Source organism: Bubalus bubalis, chromosome 15 (assembly GCF_019923935.1).
Source record: "Bubalus bubalis isolate 160015118507 breed Murrah chromosome 15, NDDB_SH_1, whole genome shotgun sequence".
NCBI lineage: Eukaryota > Metazoa > Chordata > Mammalia > Artiodactyla > Bovidae > Bubalus > Bubalus bubalis.
This window is the reverse complement of record NC_059171.1, coordinates 48,313,352-48,334,308: the sequence shown is the minus strand read 5'-3', so window position 1 is coordinate 48,334,308 and position 20,957 is coordinate 48,313,352. Positions and strand designations below refer to the sequence as shown.

At 44.0% G+C, this 20,957-nt stretch overlaps 1 protein-coding gene and 1 long non-coding RNA gene across 8 annotated transcripts in view; one reads left to right on the top strand and one right to left on the bottom strand.

Annotated features, from left to right (window-relative positions):
• The first annotated feature begins 2,632 nt into the window (after positions 1-2,632).
• Positions 2,633-8,265, top strand: LOC123329480. The gene is made up of 3 exons (XR_006544964.1): positions 2,633-2,841; positions 7,829-7,929; positions 8,123-8,265. It is a non-coding gene; the product is annotated as an uncharacterized LOC123329480 (long non-coding RNA).
• A 1,994-nt stretch (positions 8,266-10,259) lies between these two features.
• The window catches only part of NCOA2 (nuclear receptor coactivator 2), a 286,213-nt gene continuing 275,515 nt past the window's right edge, over positions 10,260-20,957 (bottom strand). For 6 of the 7 annotated variants that reach the window (XM_025265272.3, XM_025265270.3, XM_025265267.3 and 3 more), the window contains 4 exons: positions 20,146-20,323; positions 19,127-19,325; positions 15,147-15,236; positions 10,260-14,092 (listed from right to left, as the gene is read on the bottom strand). In XM_025265272.3, coding sequence (XP_025121057.1) covers positions 14,081-14,092; positions 15,147-15,236; positions 19,127-19,325; positions 20,146-20,323 — 479 coding nt within the window. In that variant the 3' untranslated portion in view covers positions 10,260-14,080. The remainder of the gene's footprint in view (positions 14,093-15,146; positions 15,237-19,126; positions 19,326-20,145; positions 20,324-20,957) is intronic. The other variant, XM_025265275.3, reaches the window with a different exon arrangement.

Sequence of the window (20,957 nt, the reverse complement as noted above, 5' to 3'; positions counted from 1 at the left end):
AACCTGCTCCAGTATTCTTGCCTGAGAAATTCCATGGACAGAGGAGCCTGGAGGGGCAAGTATACTGAGCACAGCATATAGTTGATTTACAATGTTGTATTAGTTTCAGCTGTACAGCAAAATGCTTCATAGATATATGTATATATATAGTCTTTTCAGATCCTTTCCCATTTAGATTATCATGAGACAGTGAGTAGAGTTCCCTGCGCTATACTGTAGGTCCTGTTGGTTATGCTCTGCTCCAACAAGGGTCCTGCGTTTCTAAGTTCTCTCCTCTAATGCTTTCTATTCTCTCCATCCAGCCACATCAGCAGTTTCATCTAAGCCCTAGCAGATCCCCTACACCTGTGCCTAACTGTTTTCCCCATTCAAACTCTTAGTTTACATGAAAAATTCAGCAAATTCCTACTTCCATATAAATAAAACTGGGAAGGGTATTGCTCTCACCATAACAACAAGAAAAGGCTGGTTAATTATTAATACAAACTCATAACTTGCCGTGAATCCCTCAGAGAGTTGAGGTGGCAGGGCAGCCAAGTAGCCTGAAATCTAATGATGATGGGTCTCCTACCTGAGGAGCACAGGAGGAAGAAATACCAAGATGTGAGCTGACCTTTTTTTTTTAAAGGAATTTCCATATTTTAATATTTTAAATTTATGTTTCAATTGGAGCATAGTTACTCTACAATGTTGTGTTAGTCTCTGCTGTACAATTAAGTGAATCAGCTATATGTGTACATATAGCCCCTGTCTCATGGACCTCCCTCCTAACCCTCCCATCCCACCCCTCTAAGTCGAGAAGATCCCCTGGAGAAGGGCATGGCAACCCACTCCTGTATTTTTTGCCTGGAGAATCCCATGGACTGAGGAGCCGGTGGACTATAGTACATGGGGTTGAAAAGAGTTGGACACGACTGAGTGACTGACATTTAAGGTCATCACAGGGCATCCAGCTGTGCTCCCTGTGCTATACAGCAGCTTCTCACTAGCTAGCGTTTTGCACAGAGTCGGACACGACTGACACGACTTAGCAGTAGCAACAGTGTATATATGTCGATTCTACTCTCTCAATTCATCCCACCACCTCTGAGCTAAACTTTTGAACAAATTACCATAGGCTGGTGTAGGCTGGTGTAAAAGAATAAGGCTCTTGGGAACCAAGGCTAAAGGCAGACTTCAGCTTCACCCCACTTGAAGGCTCTTCTCTAAGGATCTCTGCTGGGCTCATTGAGAAAGCTTTGCTTGGGGTGCAGATCTGGAGGAGAGAAGCAGATGGTGCTATAGAAAAGATGCGACACCCTGCCTGCATCTTCTCCCTGGCAGACAAGCACAGAAGAAGGGACGAGGGCAGTGAATGCTTTTGCCCCCATGGCAGAGGCCAAGACCCACCAGGGCTGCGGCAAGGGTCAGAGGAAAACCTTTGTGTCCTGCGAGAGAGTCAAGAAACAGTCCCAGGGTCAGGTCAATAGAAGTTTCCAACTGCTGGGGGAAGGGCAGGAATCTCTTCCCCAGGAGACCTGCTTAAAAATTAAGGCAAAGTTCAGCTGTGACAGAGGGAAAGATCACTGAGAAAGGCTTGTCTTCAAGTCCCAGGGCCACAGGGCTTTGCCTAAGACTGAGCCCGAACCAAGGTGATAACTGCCATCTTCCTTTTCAGCAAGCTGGCAAACGCCATGTATCAGGAACAATCCATCAACCATGGAAAGAGGGTAGGAGTGTGGGCAGGGAACCCCTTTGCAGTTGGTGCAGGGAAACAAAGTCCGATGAAACCCAAGGGTGCAGGCCCTAAGCCCTGGCTTTCCATACCACCAAAGGAGTTTGAAGTCTGTGGTCCATTGCGCATAACCATAGGCAGAGCCACACGCAAACCCAGCTCCATACATGATGAGACTGATTCAAACTCCGACATGAATGGCCTGACAGGAGAGTTATGTCCACTTCTCATATAAAAGCGGGGCTTCCCTGGTGGCTTAGATGGTAAAGAAATGCCTGCAATGTGGGAGACCTGGGTTAGATCCCTGGGTCAGGAAGATCCCCTGGAGAAGGAAATGGCAACCCACTCCAGTATTCTTGCTTGGAGAATCCCATGGACAGAGGAGCCTGGTGGGCTACAGTCCATGGGGTCACAAAGAGTCAGACACAACAGAGCAACTAAATCACACACACTGGTATAAATACAGGTATCCCTTAATTTTTGCTTTAGGGCACCTTGCTTTTACAAAAAAAAAAATCACCTCCAGGTACTAAGTACCTGTTTTTGCTAACTGAAATGAAAATGAACAGTATTTTTGTAAAATGTGAAAGGTGACAATAGTATGCAGTGTCTGTTTTGCTCTTACAGGGGCAACACACCCCTCCCCGCCCAGCAGTGAGAGTGGCGCCACCAAGCGCCTACCCCAGGAATTGCATTCAGCTTTTTGACATCCGGCCGCCAGAGCTTGGAACTGTCTGCAAGCATCTGGGTTTTGTCTGGATTTATTTTGTGCATCCCTTAGCAAGATGTGTCCTGTAGGGTCAGGCCACTCAAGATGGCTGTTCTCTTGCTCTCTGTCCATCGGCTGCCCAAACAGGGCCTGTGCCACCCACACCCTACTCACAGGACTGACCTTCCTATTGCTTACCCCTGGAAACCAGCTGGTGATTGTTTTTATCAAAGGAGCTGTGAGGGCCTGTGCCCCCTCTGCTGGTTTCCCTGGTAACTAATGAGTACATCTGACATCAATTCCCTAAAACTGGTAATCCCTTCTCCTCCCCACCCCCTGAAGTCAAGAGAGCCCTGATGTCCTGCCTGCGGTCAGCTGCACACGCTTGGGTGTAGTTCCCGGCCCTTGCTTCAGACAGGTAAGCTCCCCCATCTGTTAAACCACTGAGGTCTCTATTACTGACTCTGGGCTCTTTCTTTGTTTTTTTTTTTTTTCTTTTTAAAGTATTTATTTATTTGGCTGTGATGTATCTTAGTTTGGGACATGCAGGATCTTAGATCTTAGCAGTGGCACGTGGCATCTAGTTCTCTGATCAGGGATTGAACCCAGGTCCCTTACACTGGGAGCAGGGAGTCCCAGCCACTGGACAACCAGGGAAGTCCTTCAATATTGTTTTTGATTTGCTGTCTTGACTGGAGTTCGGTTTTAAAGTTTCCACTTCAACACGTGGGGACTAGGGAAATGCCCTTGGGATGTCCAGGAAACCAGTGGGCCCACATGAGTGGGACTTCAGCCAGGGTTCCTGGCTTCCTGGGCCTACTCTATCAGCGGTTCAGGACAATGCTTCTTTTCATGTGGCAGTGTCAACTCAGGCCTTGTGTCCACGATCCTCCAAGTGTTTGTTTCTTCCCCTTCCCCAGCATACAGTTATCCAAAGGAATAACTGTAGCTCCCTTAGAGGAAGCCTGGGGAATGTGTAGATGTTGTAGATATCTGTCATGGTACGGCAGGGTTCTTACTCCTAAGGACCAGGCTACCCCTTCAATGGGTTTTAATTTGAAAATCGTCTCAGGCCTGAGAGCTGAACAAGGAACCTTCAGCGTACTGCTCTCCTTTCTGTCCTGTTTGCTCGTCTTGTCCTCTTAATTATTATTACTTATAATAATAAATTACATCAACATGAATAGTGCTGATAACAAATGATAGATCAAATGCTTCTTTTCTTTTCAATGACAGATGTTAAGTCGAGAGCTCTTAGTAGAGAAGGGTGGGCCACCTCTATAAGCTCAGAGATTTTGTAGGCTTCAAAATCAGCAGCAACCATCTATTAATAGATCGACAGTCTCCAGCCTTTTTGCCACCAGGGACTGGTTTCATGGAAAACAATGTTTTCACAGACATTGAGGGGGATGGTTTCAGGATGATTTGAGCATGTTACATTTATTGTGCACTTTATTTCTAATCTAATGCTACCTCTGACCTGATAGGAGGTACTAGTACAAGGCCCGGAGGTGGGAGACCCATAATCTTGATGTCACTACCCAGGATTCACCCACTCCAGTGTTCTTGCCTGGAGAATCCCATGGGCAGAGGACTCTGGTGGGCTACAGTTCACAGGGTTGCAAAGAGTTGGACACAACTGAAGCAACTTAGCATGCACGCACTCACGTTTCAGGAGCCCAGGTTTTCCCTATCAGGGGCCTGCATTTTGCATAACAAACCTGCCTCCATCAAGCATTCTAAAACTGTAATAAGGAGTGCTTCAGCCTGCTGCCCAGCGGTGTCTGCTCTTCCACTGCAGGAGAGTCTTGGGTGCTGGCTCTGCTCTGTTGTCTTATTTATGTGGGCGCATGCTCGGTTGCTTCAGTCGTGTCCAACTCTTCATGACTCTATGGACCATAGCCCACCAGGCTCTTCTGTCTGTGGGATTCTCCAGGCAAGAACACTGGAGTGGATTGCCATGCCCTTCTCTAGGGGATCCTCCTGACTCAGGGATCAAACCAATGTTTTTAATGTCTCCTGCATTGGCTCCAGTCCATGGGGTCGCTAAGAGTTGGGCACGACTGAGCAACTTCACTTTCACTTTTCACTTTCACGCATTGGAGAAGGAAATGGCAACCCACTCCAGTGTTCTTGCCTGGAGAATCCCAGGGACGGGGGAGCCTGGTGGGCTGCCGTCTATGGGGTCGCACAGAGTCGGACATGACTGAAGCGACTTAGCAGCAGCAGCAGCAGCATTGGCAGTCAGGTTCTTTACCACTAGCACCACCTGGGAAGCCCATTATTTAGTGTTAATTGTCCCTTGATAGTCCTCATCAGCATTGTCCCTCTCCAGTTCAGTTCAGTCACTCAGTCGTGTCCAACTCTGCGATCCCATGGACTGCAGCATGCCAGGCCTCCCTGTCCCTCACCAGCTCCCAGAGTTTATTCAAACTCATGTCTATTGAGTCGGTGAGGCCATCCAACCATCTGATCCTCTGTTGTCCCCTTCTCCTCCCACTTTTCATCTTTCCCAGCATCAGGGTCTTTTCAGATGAATCAGTTCTTCCCATCAGGTGGCCAAAGTATTGGAGTTTCAGCTTCAGCATCCCTCTGCCAGGCAGCAGTTCAACTAGGCAGTAACCAGCCTTCTCCACAGTGGCATCCTTTTGCCCCCCAATTTTTTTCTCTCAATTATTGAGAGAGAGCTATTGACATCTCAGACTAACTATAGATTTAAAAATGTTTTATTTATTAATTTGACTGCACTGGGTCTTAGTCGTGGCATGTGGGGTCTAGTTCCCTGACCAGGGATTGAACCCAGGCCCCCTGCATTGGGAGCGTGGAGTCTGGACCACCAGGGAAATCCACCCCCAGATCTTCTGAATGCCTTGCTTTGCCCCATCTCCTGTAGCCTTCCCCTCCACTGGTATACTTTCTGGGGTTCCCACCAGTCAAATCCTCAGGATTTGAGCCACCACCTTATACCAAGGACTGTCTGTGTCACACTGGCTGACCACAATGATGTCTCTTCAACTGGCCTTGAGTGAGCCTGTCCCAAGTCCCCTTCTTACTGCCTACTTCCTTTTAAAAAAAAAATATTTATTTGGCTGTGCCAAGTCTTAGTTGTGGCATGCAGGATCTAGTTCCCTGACCGGGGATTGAACCTGAGCCCCCTGCATTGGAAGTTCAGAGTCTCAGCCAATGGATCCCACTGGCTACTTTCTTAGATCACTTAATATTAGTCTGCACTGTCCAAGAAGCAGTCATCGAGATGGCAGTAGAAGTGCAAGCGATTTATTAGGTGCAGTGCTTATGAGGGAAAGTAAGGAGGAATCCAGGGCAAATCAGAGGAAGGAAGATCCCTTCGGGTGCAGCACGCATCTAAGAGAGCTTGGCGAGTCTGCTTAGAGTCCTTGAGGCAAAGCTGCTCATGGGAGCAGTTCCATCTCCTGGGAGCACCTCTGCCTGCTATTCCTGCTGCACCCAGTCATGGGCTCGGGGCTGCCGGTGGGAAGTGTGTTGCAGCTGGGCACTGGGTTGACCACATTCCCCCTGCACAGCACATCTAGGGGTGTGCGTTCATGGCTGTTGTAGTGTCTTTCATTTCCAGGCTTTCCTTGAAACCATGGTTGAATCTCTTCCCTTGTGTTTTAGACAAAGGCACTGAAAGATGTTTGGAAGCTCAGTGTACACGGGCAGGATCATCAGCTGTGGGCTTCACTGTAATGTGACCTGGGTTTTGTCATGAGCAACCAGGATGTTCACCTCTGTGCGTCTTGCCTTTGCAGCTGCTCAGGTTCCCTTGTGAAGACATTTAGGCAACCAGGCAGGAAAGTGTGTCTGGGTAGCTAATCTCGTGAAGAGGGATCAACATTCAGACTGTAGAATTCATCTTGGTCAGTATGGTACCATCTCCTGGGCTTCCCTGGTGGCTCAGATGGTAAAGAATATGCCTGCAATGCTCAATCCCTGGGTTGGGAAGATCCCCTGGAGGAGGCAATGGCTACCCACTCTAGTATCCTAGCCTGGAGAATCTCATGGACAGAGGAGCCTGGTGGACTATCAGTCCATGGAGTGGCAAGGAGTCAGACACAACTGAGCTATTTTCACCATCCCCTGATAGCTGTTAAACTTTTCTGGAGAATACACTTCCATTCTGCTGCCCAGGAGGAAGGTTGCTTGCTTGGAGCCGCTCGGCCAGCTTCTTATCTAGGCTTCTCATGGCCACATCCAGAGGCACCTGCTCTGTCTTGAGCCTTTGAGAAATTCCACGGTGAAACTTTTGTTTGCTTCTTGCCACTACTCTCTCACTTCTGGCTCAGCGTTCAGCTTTGTCAGGTCTACAGAGTAAGTGACCACTCTTCGATCTGCTTTCAACTGCCAAACTTTGTTGGTTTCTGTTCCTATTACCTTTGTCCTTGTGGGTTTACGCTTTTGTAAACAGGACTTAACTGTTTTAGTGGGATGTGGGAGGGACCTGGATTGAAGTCATGGGTCCAGTTCTCCATTTTTTTTTTCTTTCCATGACACACGGCATGCAAGATCATAGTTCTCCAATCAGGGATGGAACCCTTGCCCCCTGCAGTATAACCGCTGGGCTATCAGGGAACTCACAATCCTTTTTTAAATTATTTTTTAGTAATTGGTGTCTTCAGTAGCCTATTAGCTGGCTTCCATAGAGATGTTTCTCCACAGAGTAGTCAGTCTTTAAAAACGCAAATTAGGTCACATTGCTTTCTTGCTGAGAACTCTTTTCCGAAGGTTTCTCATTACACAGAATAAAACCTAGGTTGATGCCCTGGGGGCTCGCATATATGACCTCACGTGATCTGGCCCTGGCTGCTTCTTGGCCCTCATCTCCTACCTCTCACCCCGCCAGTTATCTTCTCCAGTCACCCTGGCTTTCTTGCTGTCTTCCAGACAAAAATGTTCTTAATGTTAGTTTGACTTCCCAGGTGGTGCAGAAGTAAAGAATCTGCCTGCAGTGCAGGAGACTCATGTTTGATCCCTGGGTCGGGAAGATCCCCTGGAAAAGGGAATGACAACCCACTCCAGTATTCTTGCCTGGGAAATCCCATGGACAGAGGAGCCCGGCAGGCTACAGTCCATGCGGGTCCCGAAGAGTCAGACATGACTGAGTATGCGTGCACACGTTAGATTATGCTAACATTAGTTTGTTTCCTATTACATTTGTTATGTCTTTTTTGGACAGAATATTAATTTTAATAAATTTAAATAATTTTTGTATTTTTCCCTAAAGAATGACTTCACTTTTCCAACAATGTAAACACGTATTTTTCTAGTTTTATATTTCATTATGTTGACACCCTGGATCCATGTTAATATTGTGAGGAAGGGGTTTAACTTGGTATTTTCTCCAATTGTGGCCAACTGTCTCAACACCATTTTTTTTTTTGGAACAGATTCCTGCTGATTAGAAATGGCATCTCTATCATATGCTTACCTACATACAGTGAGCTGTCTCTGGGCTCTATAGTCGTCTGAGTTATTTAGCCAGTTCTGGGTAAGTACTCTGCAATACTCACTGGTATGTTTGTTTTCAAATCATTTTACTCATTTATGTATCCAGTTTTGGTTGTGTGGGGTCTTGGCTGCTGTGCAGGCTGCTCTCCAGCTGTGGCGAGTGGTGGTGGGAGGGCGGCTGCTCTCCAGCTGTGGCGCGGGGCCTCTCGTTCCACTGGCTCCTCCCGTTGCAGCGCCCGGGCTGCGGCAGGTGTGGCGCATGGGCTCAGAAGTTGCAGCTCCCAGACCCTAGAGCGCCGGCTCAGTCGTTGCGGCGCGCTGGCTTAGCTGCTTCTCGGCATGTGGGAGCTTCCTGGACAAGGGATCGAACCCGTATCTCCTGCCTTGGTAGGCAGATTCTTTACCGCTGAGCCACCAGGGAAGCCCTCTCACCAGTGTTTTAAAATGTTTCTGGAAGTTGTTTTTCTAATATTTCCATTATTGTGCATCTTATCTTCCAAATGTATACTCCTGTGCACTCGAATTGTAATGATGTAGGGGCAGGAATTGATTTTTTTTTTTATCCTGGGCTTTCCTTTTCTAGGTTCATGGCACGCCTCCCTTGTTCAGGTCTTTTGCATCTTTTAGTAGAACTTTATAGTTTTCTTCATAAAGGTCTTTCACACTTTATGTTAGGCGTAATGTAATCCTATTTTATAATGTTTGTTATTGTAAATGGGGGTTTACAAAACTAGTTATTAGTGTGAGTGGAAGTTAGTGATTTTTGTATGTTCCAGACATCTGACTGAACTTCTTTACTCGTTCTAAGAGCTGGTGCTCAGCTGCTCAGTCATGTCCAACTCTTTATGGCCCCATGGACTGTAGACAAGGCACCTCTGTCCGTGGAATTTTCCAGGCAAGAATGCTGGAGTGGCCTGTCATTCCCTACTCCAGGGGATCTTCTGGACCCAGGGATTGAACCTGCATCTCTTGCAAGTCTCCTGTGCTTGGCAGGATTCTTTACCATTAGTGCCACCTGGGTACCCCTAGAGCGGGTGGGTAGATTTATTTTGGCTTTCCCATAGATGGTTAGGAGAAAGCAATGGCAACTCACTCCAGTACTCTTGCCTGGAAAATCCCATGGACGGAGGAGCCTGGTAGGCTGTAGTCTGTGGGGTCGCTAGGAGTCGGACACAACTGAGCGACTTCACGTTCACTTTTCACTTTCATGCGTTGGAGAAGGAAATGGCAACCCACTCCAGTGTTCTTACCTGGAGAATCCCAGGGACAGGGGAACCTGGTGGGCTGCCGTCTATGGGGTTGCACAGAGTCGGACATGACTGAAGTGACTTAGCAGCAGCAGCATAGATGGTTAATTGTGTTGAAAGTTTTTCCTCTTCTATTCCACCAGTGATACCCATGTCTTTTAAATATTTATTTTATTTGTCTTTACTGGGTCTTAGTTGTTGTGGCACACAGGATATTCGGTTTTGTCATGGCATGCAAGATCTTTAGTTAAGGCATGTGTTATCTAGTTCCCTGCCAGGGATCAAACCTGGGCCTTCTGCATTGGGAGCTCAGAGTCTTAGCCACTGGACCACCAGGAAAGTCCTGACAACCTAATTTCTTAGCATGGGTAGTGGGCTACTTATTTTGTTCTGATTTCAATTCTTTTAATATTTCACCATGAAGTCACAGTGGGATTGTATCAAATAACTTTGAACAACTTTAGGACATTCACTTTCCCGAGAAGCTTTACTTTTCCTTGAGATTTTCTCATGTATGGGGGCTGAAATTTATCCTATGCAAATTTATCCAACAGTGTCTATTAAGTTAATCATGTTTTTTAAATTCTTCTTTTACTTTGTTAATATGGTGACTAGCATAGATTTTTCTCATCATTCATTTCGGTTTTGGTATATTTTAAAAAATACAATTCCAGATTTATTATTTCATGTAGTTTATGACCTGGGTTTTAAGTATTGTATTTGTATTGCTTACTATTAATAAGCCAACCTATTAAAACCATCATGATTATTCTAATGTGTAAAGTATAACCTTAATAAACCAGTAAGAAGCCTGCATTATTCTCATAAATGTTTTTCGAGAAATGGGAATGAGAGGTGATAGCATCATTTAGGATTCATTTAGATTCCACCTCTATTTGCCATTAAGTTGTCAGATAATCTTAAGCAAGACACACCCCTCTTGGCTTCAGACTGAAAATCTAGAAGATGGGACATTGAGAGAATAAATGTTAACATGCTGAGAACAGTGCCAACTACTGTATAAGTCTAAGAAATTATTAAATGGCAAGTCAGGTAATTATATATTTAACTGCAATTGTGAATGAGGATACAATATAAACTCAAGAAAATCTTCAAAGCCATGTAAAACCCGAAGGCATTAAAATTTATTAAATGATGCAATAACAACAGAATTCTTTATTTACAATAGCATTATTTAACATCAAATAAGCAAATAGCATCAGCAAAGCAATATTAACTTGCATAAATGTATTTAAAATTTCTCTTGAATATATCTACCTTTTGCATAAACTGCTCACACTAGAAATACAAACATCAATGCAGGTGAACAAAGTGATGTTTGGAGTCAACTCCATTTTGAAAATAAATCACAACCTGAAGCACTGTAAGCTTTCTCCTGAAGAACCATAGTTAATATATTGCTTAATTTTACCCTTGGATAATCTTTTCATATACACACATCTCAGATGCAACTTCATGAGGAACTGTACAAATAAAACCACAAATGGCATAAGAAAAAAAAAAAGACAGTTAAATGTTTGAAGAAATGTATCATCATCACCATTCAACAACATAAAGTTTAAGTGATGATGCACTTATTCAAAAAATTGTACACAGTTCACTATACAAATATAATACATTGGACAGCTATGTAGGAATATACAAGACTTAAAAACAGATCTAAGGCATTATGCTAGATTTTAGCATTTTGAGGTTCTTGCACATAGCTTTTACCTGTAGTAAGAAACTTAAAAGGTTTCGTTTTAGTCTATAAAGAAACACCAGGGAGAAAATTCTAATTAAAATCGAAGCCACTACAGTAATTTTCTTTTGTGCAGAGAATGCTTTGCTCGGAGGCAGCATACTACCATACAAATACTAGAAAATTTTAAATTCACACCAACAATTAATGGCTTAAGTTGCATTTCAAAATTGATTGTGTATCTTTGGGTTCTGCAAGGGGATCTGTGCCACCCATTTCATGTGTTAAGCCCATAGGAACTCCGTTTTTAAACACAGATTAAAAACTGCATTATATAAACTGCAAAAACATTGCTTTCAATGGTTACAGGCCATGAGAGATACACGTGGGAGGGGGCATCTTCATCTTTTGAGTCCAACAAATTCATTGCAGGAAAACAGCTCACGTCACTTCTTCAACTTACCACGTTACATGGACACGTAGATGAGCTTCACAACCAAGTTAATGTATGTATACTTTTCACATTATGTGTTTTTCACATTTAGTAATATAAGTAAAACACTGATTATTTGTTCTATTAAACGAAAACCGAGTACTCGGTCTAACAAGTTTATTGTGTACACCATGAGAAATACTGATCATGGAGGGACTGGTTTGGCCTTTGCTTCTGTCATGATCAATGTGATCAGAGGATTCCTTCACTGACTTTTCTTAATTAGATGTAAAAAACCCATGACCTGATCTAAGCTGTAAGAGAACTGATCATCTCTCTTCCTTCAAAATGGCAATGATTATGAGTTATTCCCAATTACCGGAATGGTAGGTTTGCAGATCAGATCTGTCTGAACTGGGACTGACAGAACACAGCGGGCAGAGGGTCAAACAAGAGAAGGTACACAGGGGTTTTTGGACAGGGTTCCCGTGGAAAGGGACTTCCAACTCAGACAAATCCAGCTTAAACTCCATTCTCTCTTGTGAAGTTCCAGTCACATGTTTCTAAACGTCAACTGGAAACTGGTCACGTGACACCAAGTGTGACATAAGCCTCGTGGTGCCAGTGAGGACACTGAGCTCAGGCTGATGTCTGCCCGAGTTTTTCCTCCACCACAGCTGGGCGACCCAATGGTTTGGTTGAGAAAAGCAGAGCCTCTTGAGGTGGGGGGGGGGACTGTGAATTGGTGGCCCCCAAGAAGTGCTGTTCCTGGGCCACCTTCCTGTAGTGAGACCCCCCTAAGTGGAAAACAAAGTAGCGAAATGCAGATTTCCCAGGACATTTCTTTAGCACGGAGCCACACTTTCAGACTGTCTACTTAACCATTTATCTTTGGGCTCTATCTCTTTCTATACTTCCGTAATCTGTCCATATAGAGAGACACGTATGAGTAGGGGTAGTTTGTCTATTTTTCACCCTTCCACAAAAAAACAAGCAAATTTCAAGGAAAAAAGACTTCTCTGTTCCTAAAAGGCCTGGCTGATGAGATATAAAATGCTTTGCTTTTTAGACATCAAAAAGACATCATTCTGAAATTTAGGTAAGAAAGTAGGTGTCTTAGGAGTTGGGGAGAAATAGCTCAAAAAAGGTCACCAGTTTCTTGGTATTACAGTTGTCTGAAACTGATGCCAATTAAGAAAAGATTATTCCCCTACCAGAGTGGGCAAGAAAAACAACCAGAAAAGTGGCCTGCTTAGTAACACGTAGTCTTCCTAAGGTTAAGAAAGAATATAAACATATAAAAATCAAGAATTGGTTTCTACAGCGGCTGCATATCAGATAGATAAATGACTTATGAGCAGAATCACAAGATTTAGAAAATAAAAAGTCTTAAGTCTACAAATTAGGTCTAATCGAGGCCTTGAGAGCCTTTACAAAACACTTTCAGGAGACACTGCTATGAAGATATCTAATTGTAACACTGAAGTACCTCATTTTGGATTCGATTCCACAATATGTATACCTCACAAAAAATTACACAATTAAAACACTTAAGTCCTCAACTTAAATTATTGCTTGTTTACATATAAATTGGATTTTATGTACCTTACAAAACTTCGGCTTATTAAGTCAGCACTGCTAAAAAAAACAAAATAAAAGACACATGGCGGAGGTGAACTCTGTCCTGATGCCTGCGGTCAATTTTAAGCACACTGTGGTTTTCTCCCGTGTGGGGGGCCAGTGTCGCGGGGAACAGAATGAACACACTTCCCAGGCAGGTGTCCAAAGTCTGATGGGTTTCGAGTACTAACTTTGTTCCTCTCCTTCCAGTAAATGCATTTTTTCTGGAATTTCAGAGTTAGCGGCTGGTAAGTGGCTGGCAAAACATGGAAGGAAATAATAAAGGGCTTACCTGGTTTCTGTTGCTTTTATTTAAAAAAAAAAAGTGGGGAGAATGGGGAAGGCAGAGGGAGAAGGGAAGGATCAGATGGAAGAAGAGGCGCTGATTCAAGCTTCTGATGGCTCTAAAGCAAACTGAATTTGGAAACCAATTTCTTTCTGATTCATGATTTGGGCGAACTAGTTTGGTTTGAATCAAAGAAATTGGAAAAAAAAAAAAGAGGAAGAAGGACTTGTTAATGTTAACAGCCTTCCCACAGGCTCTTTTTCATCTGTTCAGGAACTGGAAATGCTTTCCAACACCTTCTTGAGAGCTTTCTACAAAGATACAACTACGATGTCTTGGTCTTCACTTCTTGGGCATGTCTGTACACACGGCACGGTCCATGGTGTCTGTCCTGCTTATCCCAGAGGCAGGCTTAGCTTAAAACATCTTTAGTTTGATTTTTTTTTTTAATCTTTTCTTTCCCCCAGATGAAATCTTAATCTTTTGGACTGGTTAGCCAGGGAAAACAAAGCAAGAAACCAGTGTCTGGAGCCAGACAGGAAGAGAACAAGAGCATGGGTTGTTTTCCTTAAATACATACATTTAGATACATTCAATCTGACACGGGTGTGAAGTCTGCCTGTCCACATTTACTCTGCAGGAGAGATCTAAGTTGCACTAAGGTGAATGCAGTGAAGACTGACAACTGTCCGGACGCGAGCTGCAGGCCACCTGTCAACCCGACAGGCGGCTCCCCCAGGAGGAGGAGCCGAGGGACTCGGCCGTCAGCCCACCTTGCTCGGGCAGGGCTGGATGGCAGGTCGGTTGGGTCGAAATGAAGAGACGCAGCTCTCCAGATTGGTAAGTGTCTTGAGCAAGTGAGCCCAGTCAGCTGAAGAAAGAAGCAACCAGCTACCTTCAGTGTCAGCAGTATTTCTGCGGGAAAATAAAGAGAAAGTTGTGATGGCTCAGAATTTTTGGTAAAACCATCATGAGGCCCAGCATGAAAACATCAGACTACTTGGCCATTTTAAATAACCCCAATCACAAAGGTTACACTCACTTATTTTTTTGTTTTGTAGAAAATTCAACATCAATTCTACATTTTGTCACTTAAGAGAGAACTTGAAAATAGTTACCTACTGCTAGGGACAACATTTTCTACCTTAAGAGGCCCCAGCACCTGTGCCAAACTGTTCAGAGCCCTTCCTCTTGTTAACAAGCCTGTCACCAGGCTCCCAGCTCAGGTGGGTTCTCAGTACTAACTGTTCTACTGTTTCAAGATTTAGTTGGACACAGTAATATCACTCTTCTTAGAAAAAGTGTTTAAGGTGATAAAGAAATAATATAGATCAGATTTTAAGACTGTTGCTTAAAGAAAATGAAATCGAACACTTAGAATAAACTTGGGCTTAATGAAGGGAGAGTGGGGTCTTAGCCACTGAACCACCAGGGAGGTCCACCCTAGATCTTCTGAATGCCCTGCACCATCTGACCTGCAGCAGCCTTCCCCTTAGAATAAACTTAGACTTAATTAAGGGAGAGAGAACAATTAGAAGCTAGTTCCTCTTCATCCTTCTGAAAATCAAACATTACAATTCAGAAACAAAAAGAAATCAAAGTTTGTGCTAACACGCCTAATTCTTTGCTATTTCATTTTTTGCTTTGCTATCATCATTCCATTCAGGGGCAAAATGAGTGTTTTTAAATCATATGCCACCATCAGCTCAATTAAAATGAGCTTAAATAAAAAATTACTCACACAAACATCATTGTATAGCCAATAAAATGAGATTTTTTTTTCCTTCTCTTTTTGGCTGCATTGCACAGCATGTGGCTCCTGCATTGGAAGGGCCGGGTCTTAGCCACTGGACTGCTGGGCAAGTCCATAGTACACAATTCTCCTCAGCCTACTGGCTGACAACGTGTCTGTGCCAATTCTAGTCTATGGAATACTCACAGCCGCGGGTTTATTTCTCTGGTTTCTTACCCGTGATGCATCTCCCTCCTGCTTAATCATGTCCATCCCAGGCAGCTGGCTAGGGAAAAGGCCGCCTCCCCTCAGAGCAGGGTCATTCACCTGAGGGAGACAGGACAGCACGGGGCTTTATCTGGAGAGACATCCATACGCCTACTGGGGAGCAGCCACCCCCCCAAGCTTCTGCTTTGTTTCCAGGAGCAGAATTACCAGGACAGAAGGCCACTTCCCTTATCTAGTCTCCCACATGCAAGTCCTGGGGGGAGTGTGGAGGAACGTGAAAATGTGCTGCGCTCACTCTCAAATTTTGTGTCCAACTCTCTGCGACCCCATGGACTGTAGCCTGACAGGCTCCTCTGTCCATGGGATTCTCCAGGCAAGAATACTAGAGTGGGTTGCCATTTTCTTCTCTAGAGGATTTTCTCAACCCAGGGCTCAGACCCACATCTCTCAGGTCTCCTGAACGGGCAGGTGGCTTCTTTACCACTGGCATCACCTGAGAAGCCCCTATAAATACACTGGCTGCCTTCACAATTAATTTTCACTTGCATTCTATATAGAAATTCAACAGAGATAATAATATTAGAGACATTCTTATGTCTTTCAGTTCAGTTCAGTTGCTCCGTCTTGTCCGACTCTTTGCGACACCATGGACTGCAGCATGCCAGGCTTCCCTGTCCATCACCAACTCCCAGAGTTTGCTGAAACTCATGTTCATCGTGTCAGTGATGCCATCCAACCATCTCATCCTCTGTTGTCCACTTCTCCTCCTGCCTTCAATCTTTCCCAGCATTAGGGTTTTTCCAATGAGTCGGTTCTTTGCATCAGGTGGCCAAAGTATTGGAGTTTCAGCTTCAGCATCGGTCCTTCCAATGAATATTCAGGACTGATTTCCTTTAGGATTGACTGGCTGGATCTCCCTGCAGTCCAAGGGACTCTCTCAAGTCTTCTCCAACACCACAGTTCAAAAGCATCAATTCTTCAACACTCAGCTTTCTTTATAAACTCTCGCATCCATACATGATTACTGGAAAAACCATAGCTTTGACTAGATGGACCTTTGTTGGTAAAGTAATATCTCTGCTTTTTAATATGCAGTCTAGGTTGGTCATAGCTTTTCTTCCAAGGAGTAAGCGTCTTTTAATTTCATGGCTGCAGTCACCATTTGCAGTGATTTTGCAGCCCCCCAAAATAAAGTCTGACACTGTTTCCACTGTTTCCCATCTATTTGCCATGAAATGATGAGACTGGATGCCATGATCTTCGTTTTCTGAATGTTGAGTTTTAAGCCAACTTTTCACTCTCCTCTTTCACTTTCATCAAGAGGCTCTTTAGTTCTTCTTTGCTTTCTGCTATAGGTTAGTGTCATCTGAGAATCTGAGGTTATTGATATTTCTCCTAGCAATCTTGATTCCAGCTTGTGTTTCATCCAGCCTGGCATTTCAAATGATGTACTCTTCATATAAGTTAAATAAGCAGGGTGACAATATACAGCCTTGACGTACTCCTTTTCCTATTTGGAGCCAGTCTGTTGTTCCATGTCAAGTCCTAACTGTTGCTTCTTGACCTGCATATAGGTTTCTCTGAAGGCAGGTCAGGTGTTCTGGTATCCCCATCTCTTTCAGAATTTCCCACAATTTGTTGTGATCCACACAGTCAAAGGCTTTGGAGTAGTCAGTACAGCAGAAGTAGACGTTTTTCTGGAATTCTCTTGCTTTTTCGATGATCCAATGGATGCTGGCAATTTGATCTCTGGTTCCTCTGCCTTTTCTAAATCCAGCTTGAACATCTGGAAGTTCACGGTTCATGTATTGTTGAAGCCTGGCTTGGAGAATTTTGAGCATTACTTTACTAGCATATGAGATGAGTGCAATTGTGCGGTAGTTTGAGCATTCTTTGGCATTGCCTTTCTTTGGGATTGGAATGAAAACTGACCTTTTCCAGTCCTGTGGCCACTGGTGAGTTTTCCAAATTTGCTGGCATATTGAGTGCAGCACTTTCACAGTATTATCTTGTAGCATTTGAAGTAGCTCAACTCGAATTTCATCACCTCCACTAGAGCTTTGTTCATAGTGATACTTCCTAAGGCCCACTTGACTTCACATTCCAGGATGTCTGGCTCTAGGTGAGTGATCATACCATCGTGATTATCTGGGTCATGAAGATCTATTTTTGTTTAGTTCTTCTGTGTATTCTTGCCACATGTTCTTAGTATCTTCTGCTTCTGTTAGGTCCATACCATTTCTGTCCTTTATTGAGCCCATCTTTGCATGAAATGTTCCCTTGGTATCTCTAATTTTCTTGAAGAGATCTCTAGTCTTTCCCATTCCATTGTTTTCTTCTATTTCTTTGCATTGATCACTGAGGAAGGCTTTCTCATCTCTACTTGCTATTCTTTGGAACTCTGCATTCAAATATTATATTTTTCCTTTTTTCCTTTGCTTCTCTTCTTTTCTCAGCTATTTGTAAGGCCTTGTCAGACAACCATTTTGCCTTTTCGCATTACTTTTTCTTGGGGATGGTATTGATCACTGCCTCCTGTACAATGTTCCTCCGTCCATAGTTCTTCAGGCACTCTGTCTATCAGATCTAATCTCTTGAATCCATTTGTCACTTCCACTGTATAATCGCAAGGGATTTGATTTAGGTCATAGCTGAATGGTCTAGTGGTTTTCCCTACTTTCTTCAATTTAAGTCTGAATTTGGCAATAAGGAGTTCATGATCTGAGCCACAGTCAGCTCCTGGTTTTGTTTTTGCTGACTGTATAAAGCTTCTCCATCTTTGGCTCCAAAGAATATAATCAATCTGATTTTGGTATTGACCATCTGGTGATGTCCATGTGTAGAGTCTTCTCTTGTGTTGTTGGAAAAGGGTGTTTGCTATGACCAGTGCGTTCTCTTGGCAAAACTCTGTTAGCCTTTGAACTGTTGCGCTTTGTACTCCAAGGCCAAATTTGCCTGTTACTCCAGGTGGCTCTTGACTTCCTACTATTGCATTCCAGTCCCCTATAAGAAAGAGGACATCTTTTTTTGGTGTTAGTTCTAGAAGGTCTTGTAGGTCTTCATAGAACCATTCAATTTCAGCTTCTTCAGCATCACTAGTCAGGGTATAGACTTGGAATACTGTGATACTGAATGGTTAGACTTGGAAATGAACAGAGATAAATCATTCTGTCGTTTTTGGGACTGCATCCAAGTACTGCATTTTGGACTCTTTCGTTGACTATGATGGCTACTCCATTTCTTCCAAACAAGAGCAATATTGCCTAGGAACCTGTAATGTTAGGTCCATCCATGAATCAAGGCAAATTGTAAGTGGTTAAACAGGGGATGGCAAGAGTGAACATTGACATTTTAGGAATTGGTGAACTAAAATGGACTGGAATGGGTGAATTTAACTCAGATGACCATTATATCTTATGTCGTTATATGTTTACTTTTTTGAGTGCAAAGTAGACCAACGATCCTTTCCCACCCCCTGTCCTTCTTTGGCCATGGTGCATGACTTGTGGAATCTTAGTTCCCTGACCAGGGACTGAACCTGCACCCTCAGCAGTGAAAGCAGAGTCCTAACCACTGGACTGCCAGAGAGCTCCCTTCACCTGGTTTTATGTTTAGGAGAAAAAACATCAGTTCTTGAAAATCCCCAAATATAACTATTTAAGAAAGCATATTTCATCACTCCATTTTTTGACATTCATTCTTGATATTGCAAAATGCTTCAAATAAGAGAACAATTTAGAAGACAAGAAAGTTAAGAAATATTTTAAAAGATCTTTGAGCCATCAGAGATCCTTTTGTGTTTTTTCATCATCAACACGTATTTCTGTTAATGGCACTGACACTAGTGATGGTAAGGTGAAAAAACACTTCAAAATAAATGTGGGGATTGATGGCAGATGTTAAGCACATGGAAAGACTCATTTAATAGCAGAAACAGACAAAAAGTTGCAATCAAGAAACTGACGGTGGTTTCTCTTTGGGGTGCTCACCTGCTCGGGACCCATGGAGGACAGCCCTGACGTAGGCACGGAGGTCACTGAGGTCATGCTGATCTGTCCGGTCATCTGGTTCATGTTGTTCATCCCGCCTGTGTTGGTCGCCATGGATACATTGATGTTCATATTATTATTGTACATGCTGGTGTTTGCCTGCTGTGCGAAGTGTGGAGGGGACTGTTGCGAGAACATGCTAGAAACACAGTAAAAAATTAAAATGTTAGAGCCCTTGGGCAAACAGGGAGGCAGGATGAATAAACCTAGGCTGAGAGAACCCAGGGAGTGGGGCATGGGGTGATGGCCAGGATTTGGTGAGATCAGAGACAGCAGGGGAAGGGCTCAGCCAAGCTGTAGGGGTCACTGCGTTCTGACCTGTCCCCAACATCACCATGTTGGGGTGGTGGACAAAGTCTGGAGGGACACTTTGCACTCTCATGTCTGCACCAGATAAGGATTCTGTTTGCTTTTATTACCTGCACTGATAGGGGGGTGGGCTTCCCAGGTGGCGCTAGTGGTAAAGAACGTGCCTGCCAATGCAGGAGACGTAAGAGAGGCGGGTTCAATCCCTGGGTTGGGAAGATCCCCTGGAGGAGGGCATGGCAACCCACTCCAGTATTCTTGCCTGGAGAATCCCATGGACAGAGGAGCCTGCTGTGCTATAGTGTTGCAAAGAGCGGACATGACTGAAGCAACTGAGTATGTACACACGATAAGAAGGTGGCTTCCAGGCCACTGCCTCCACAGCACTTGCTCTCATCCATTGGGGGTGCTACCTTCTTGCGGCGGTGGTGGTGGGGGGATGGGGTTCCTTTTACTCCCAAGGCAAAAATATTAAGCTAGGGTTTGGTAAATTCTGGTAACGTCTGCTCTAGGAAAAGCAGATTGGCTTATTACTCAGAGGTTTACTTGGTATTGTTTGCTTGAACAAAGAAGAACTTTCCAGAAAAGAGACAGGCGGGCTATAGAAAGATTGCCTGGTGATCGTTTCAAAAAGACACAGACACGCAGCATACCTGTTTGCGCCCATGCTCCCCTGCGCCCACCCGTTCATGTCCGAGGAGGCCTGGTAGGCTGGGTTTGCCTGGGGCTGCTGCAGCATGGGGCTCTGGGTGTGCGCCAGCCGGGGTGATATCAGAGGGCTCTGCGGTGCGGCGGCCCCAGTGAAGCCGGGCTCAGGCTGCTGACTTATTCCTTCAAAGACAGAACAGAAGTCCCAAGGAGGCTGTTAGTTTTATCATTGAGGCAGGGGACAAAAGAGAACACTCAAATCAAATACACAAAGAAAGTTACTTTCATGAGGGAGGTTCAAGAGGGAGGGAACATATGTACATCTATGGCTAATTCATGTTAAGGTATGGCAGAAATCAAAACAATATTGCAAAGCAATTATCTTTCAAATAAAAACAAATTTCTTAAAAAAATAAAATTACTTTCGAATACCCTATCTTGTGCTGGTAAGTTATACACATTTAAAAAAGATTCCAAGTTGGGATAAAATGCATGAAGAAAAACTCTTCATACCTTGGTTCTCTATGGTAATTAGAGGCGTGCCCAGGAGACATATTAACTATCGAGACTAAACACAAAGAAAATACCATTCTTGCCCCCCATCCCTGGCAAATCAAGAATGGGTCAAATGTATGTATTTCTCTTTGACTGGAAACAGTCTTTCAATGTTTATGTGTCACTACAATTAGATTAAACTGGATTAAAGTTTGGTTCTCTATAAAAAATCAACACACTTGACTACTTTTTTATTAAGTTATTGTATGATGAGATAGCTATGTTTTAAAAATAAGTGACCATGAGGATTCCCTGGCAGTCC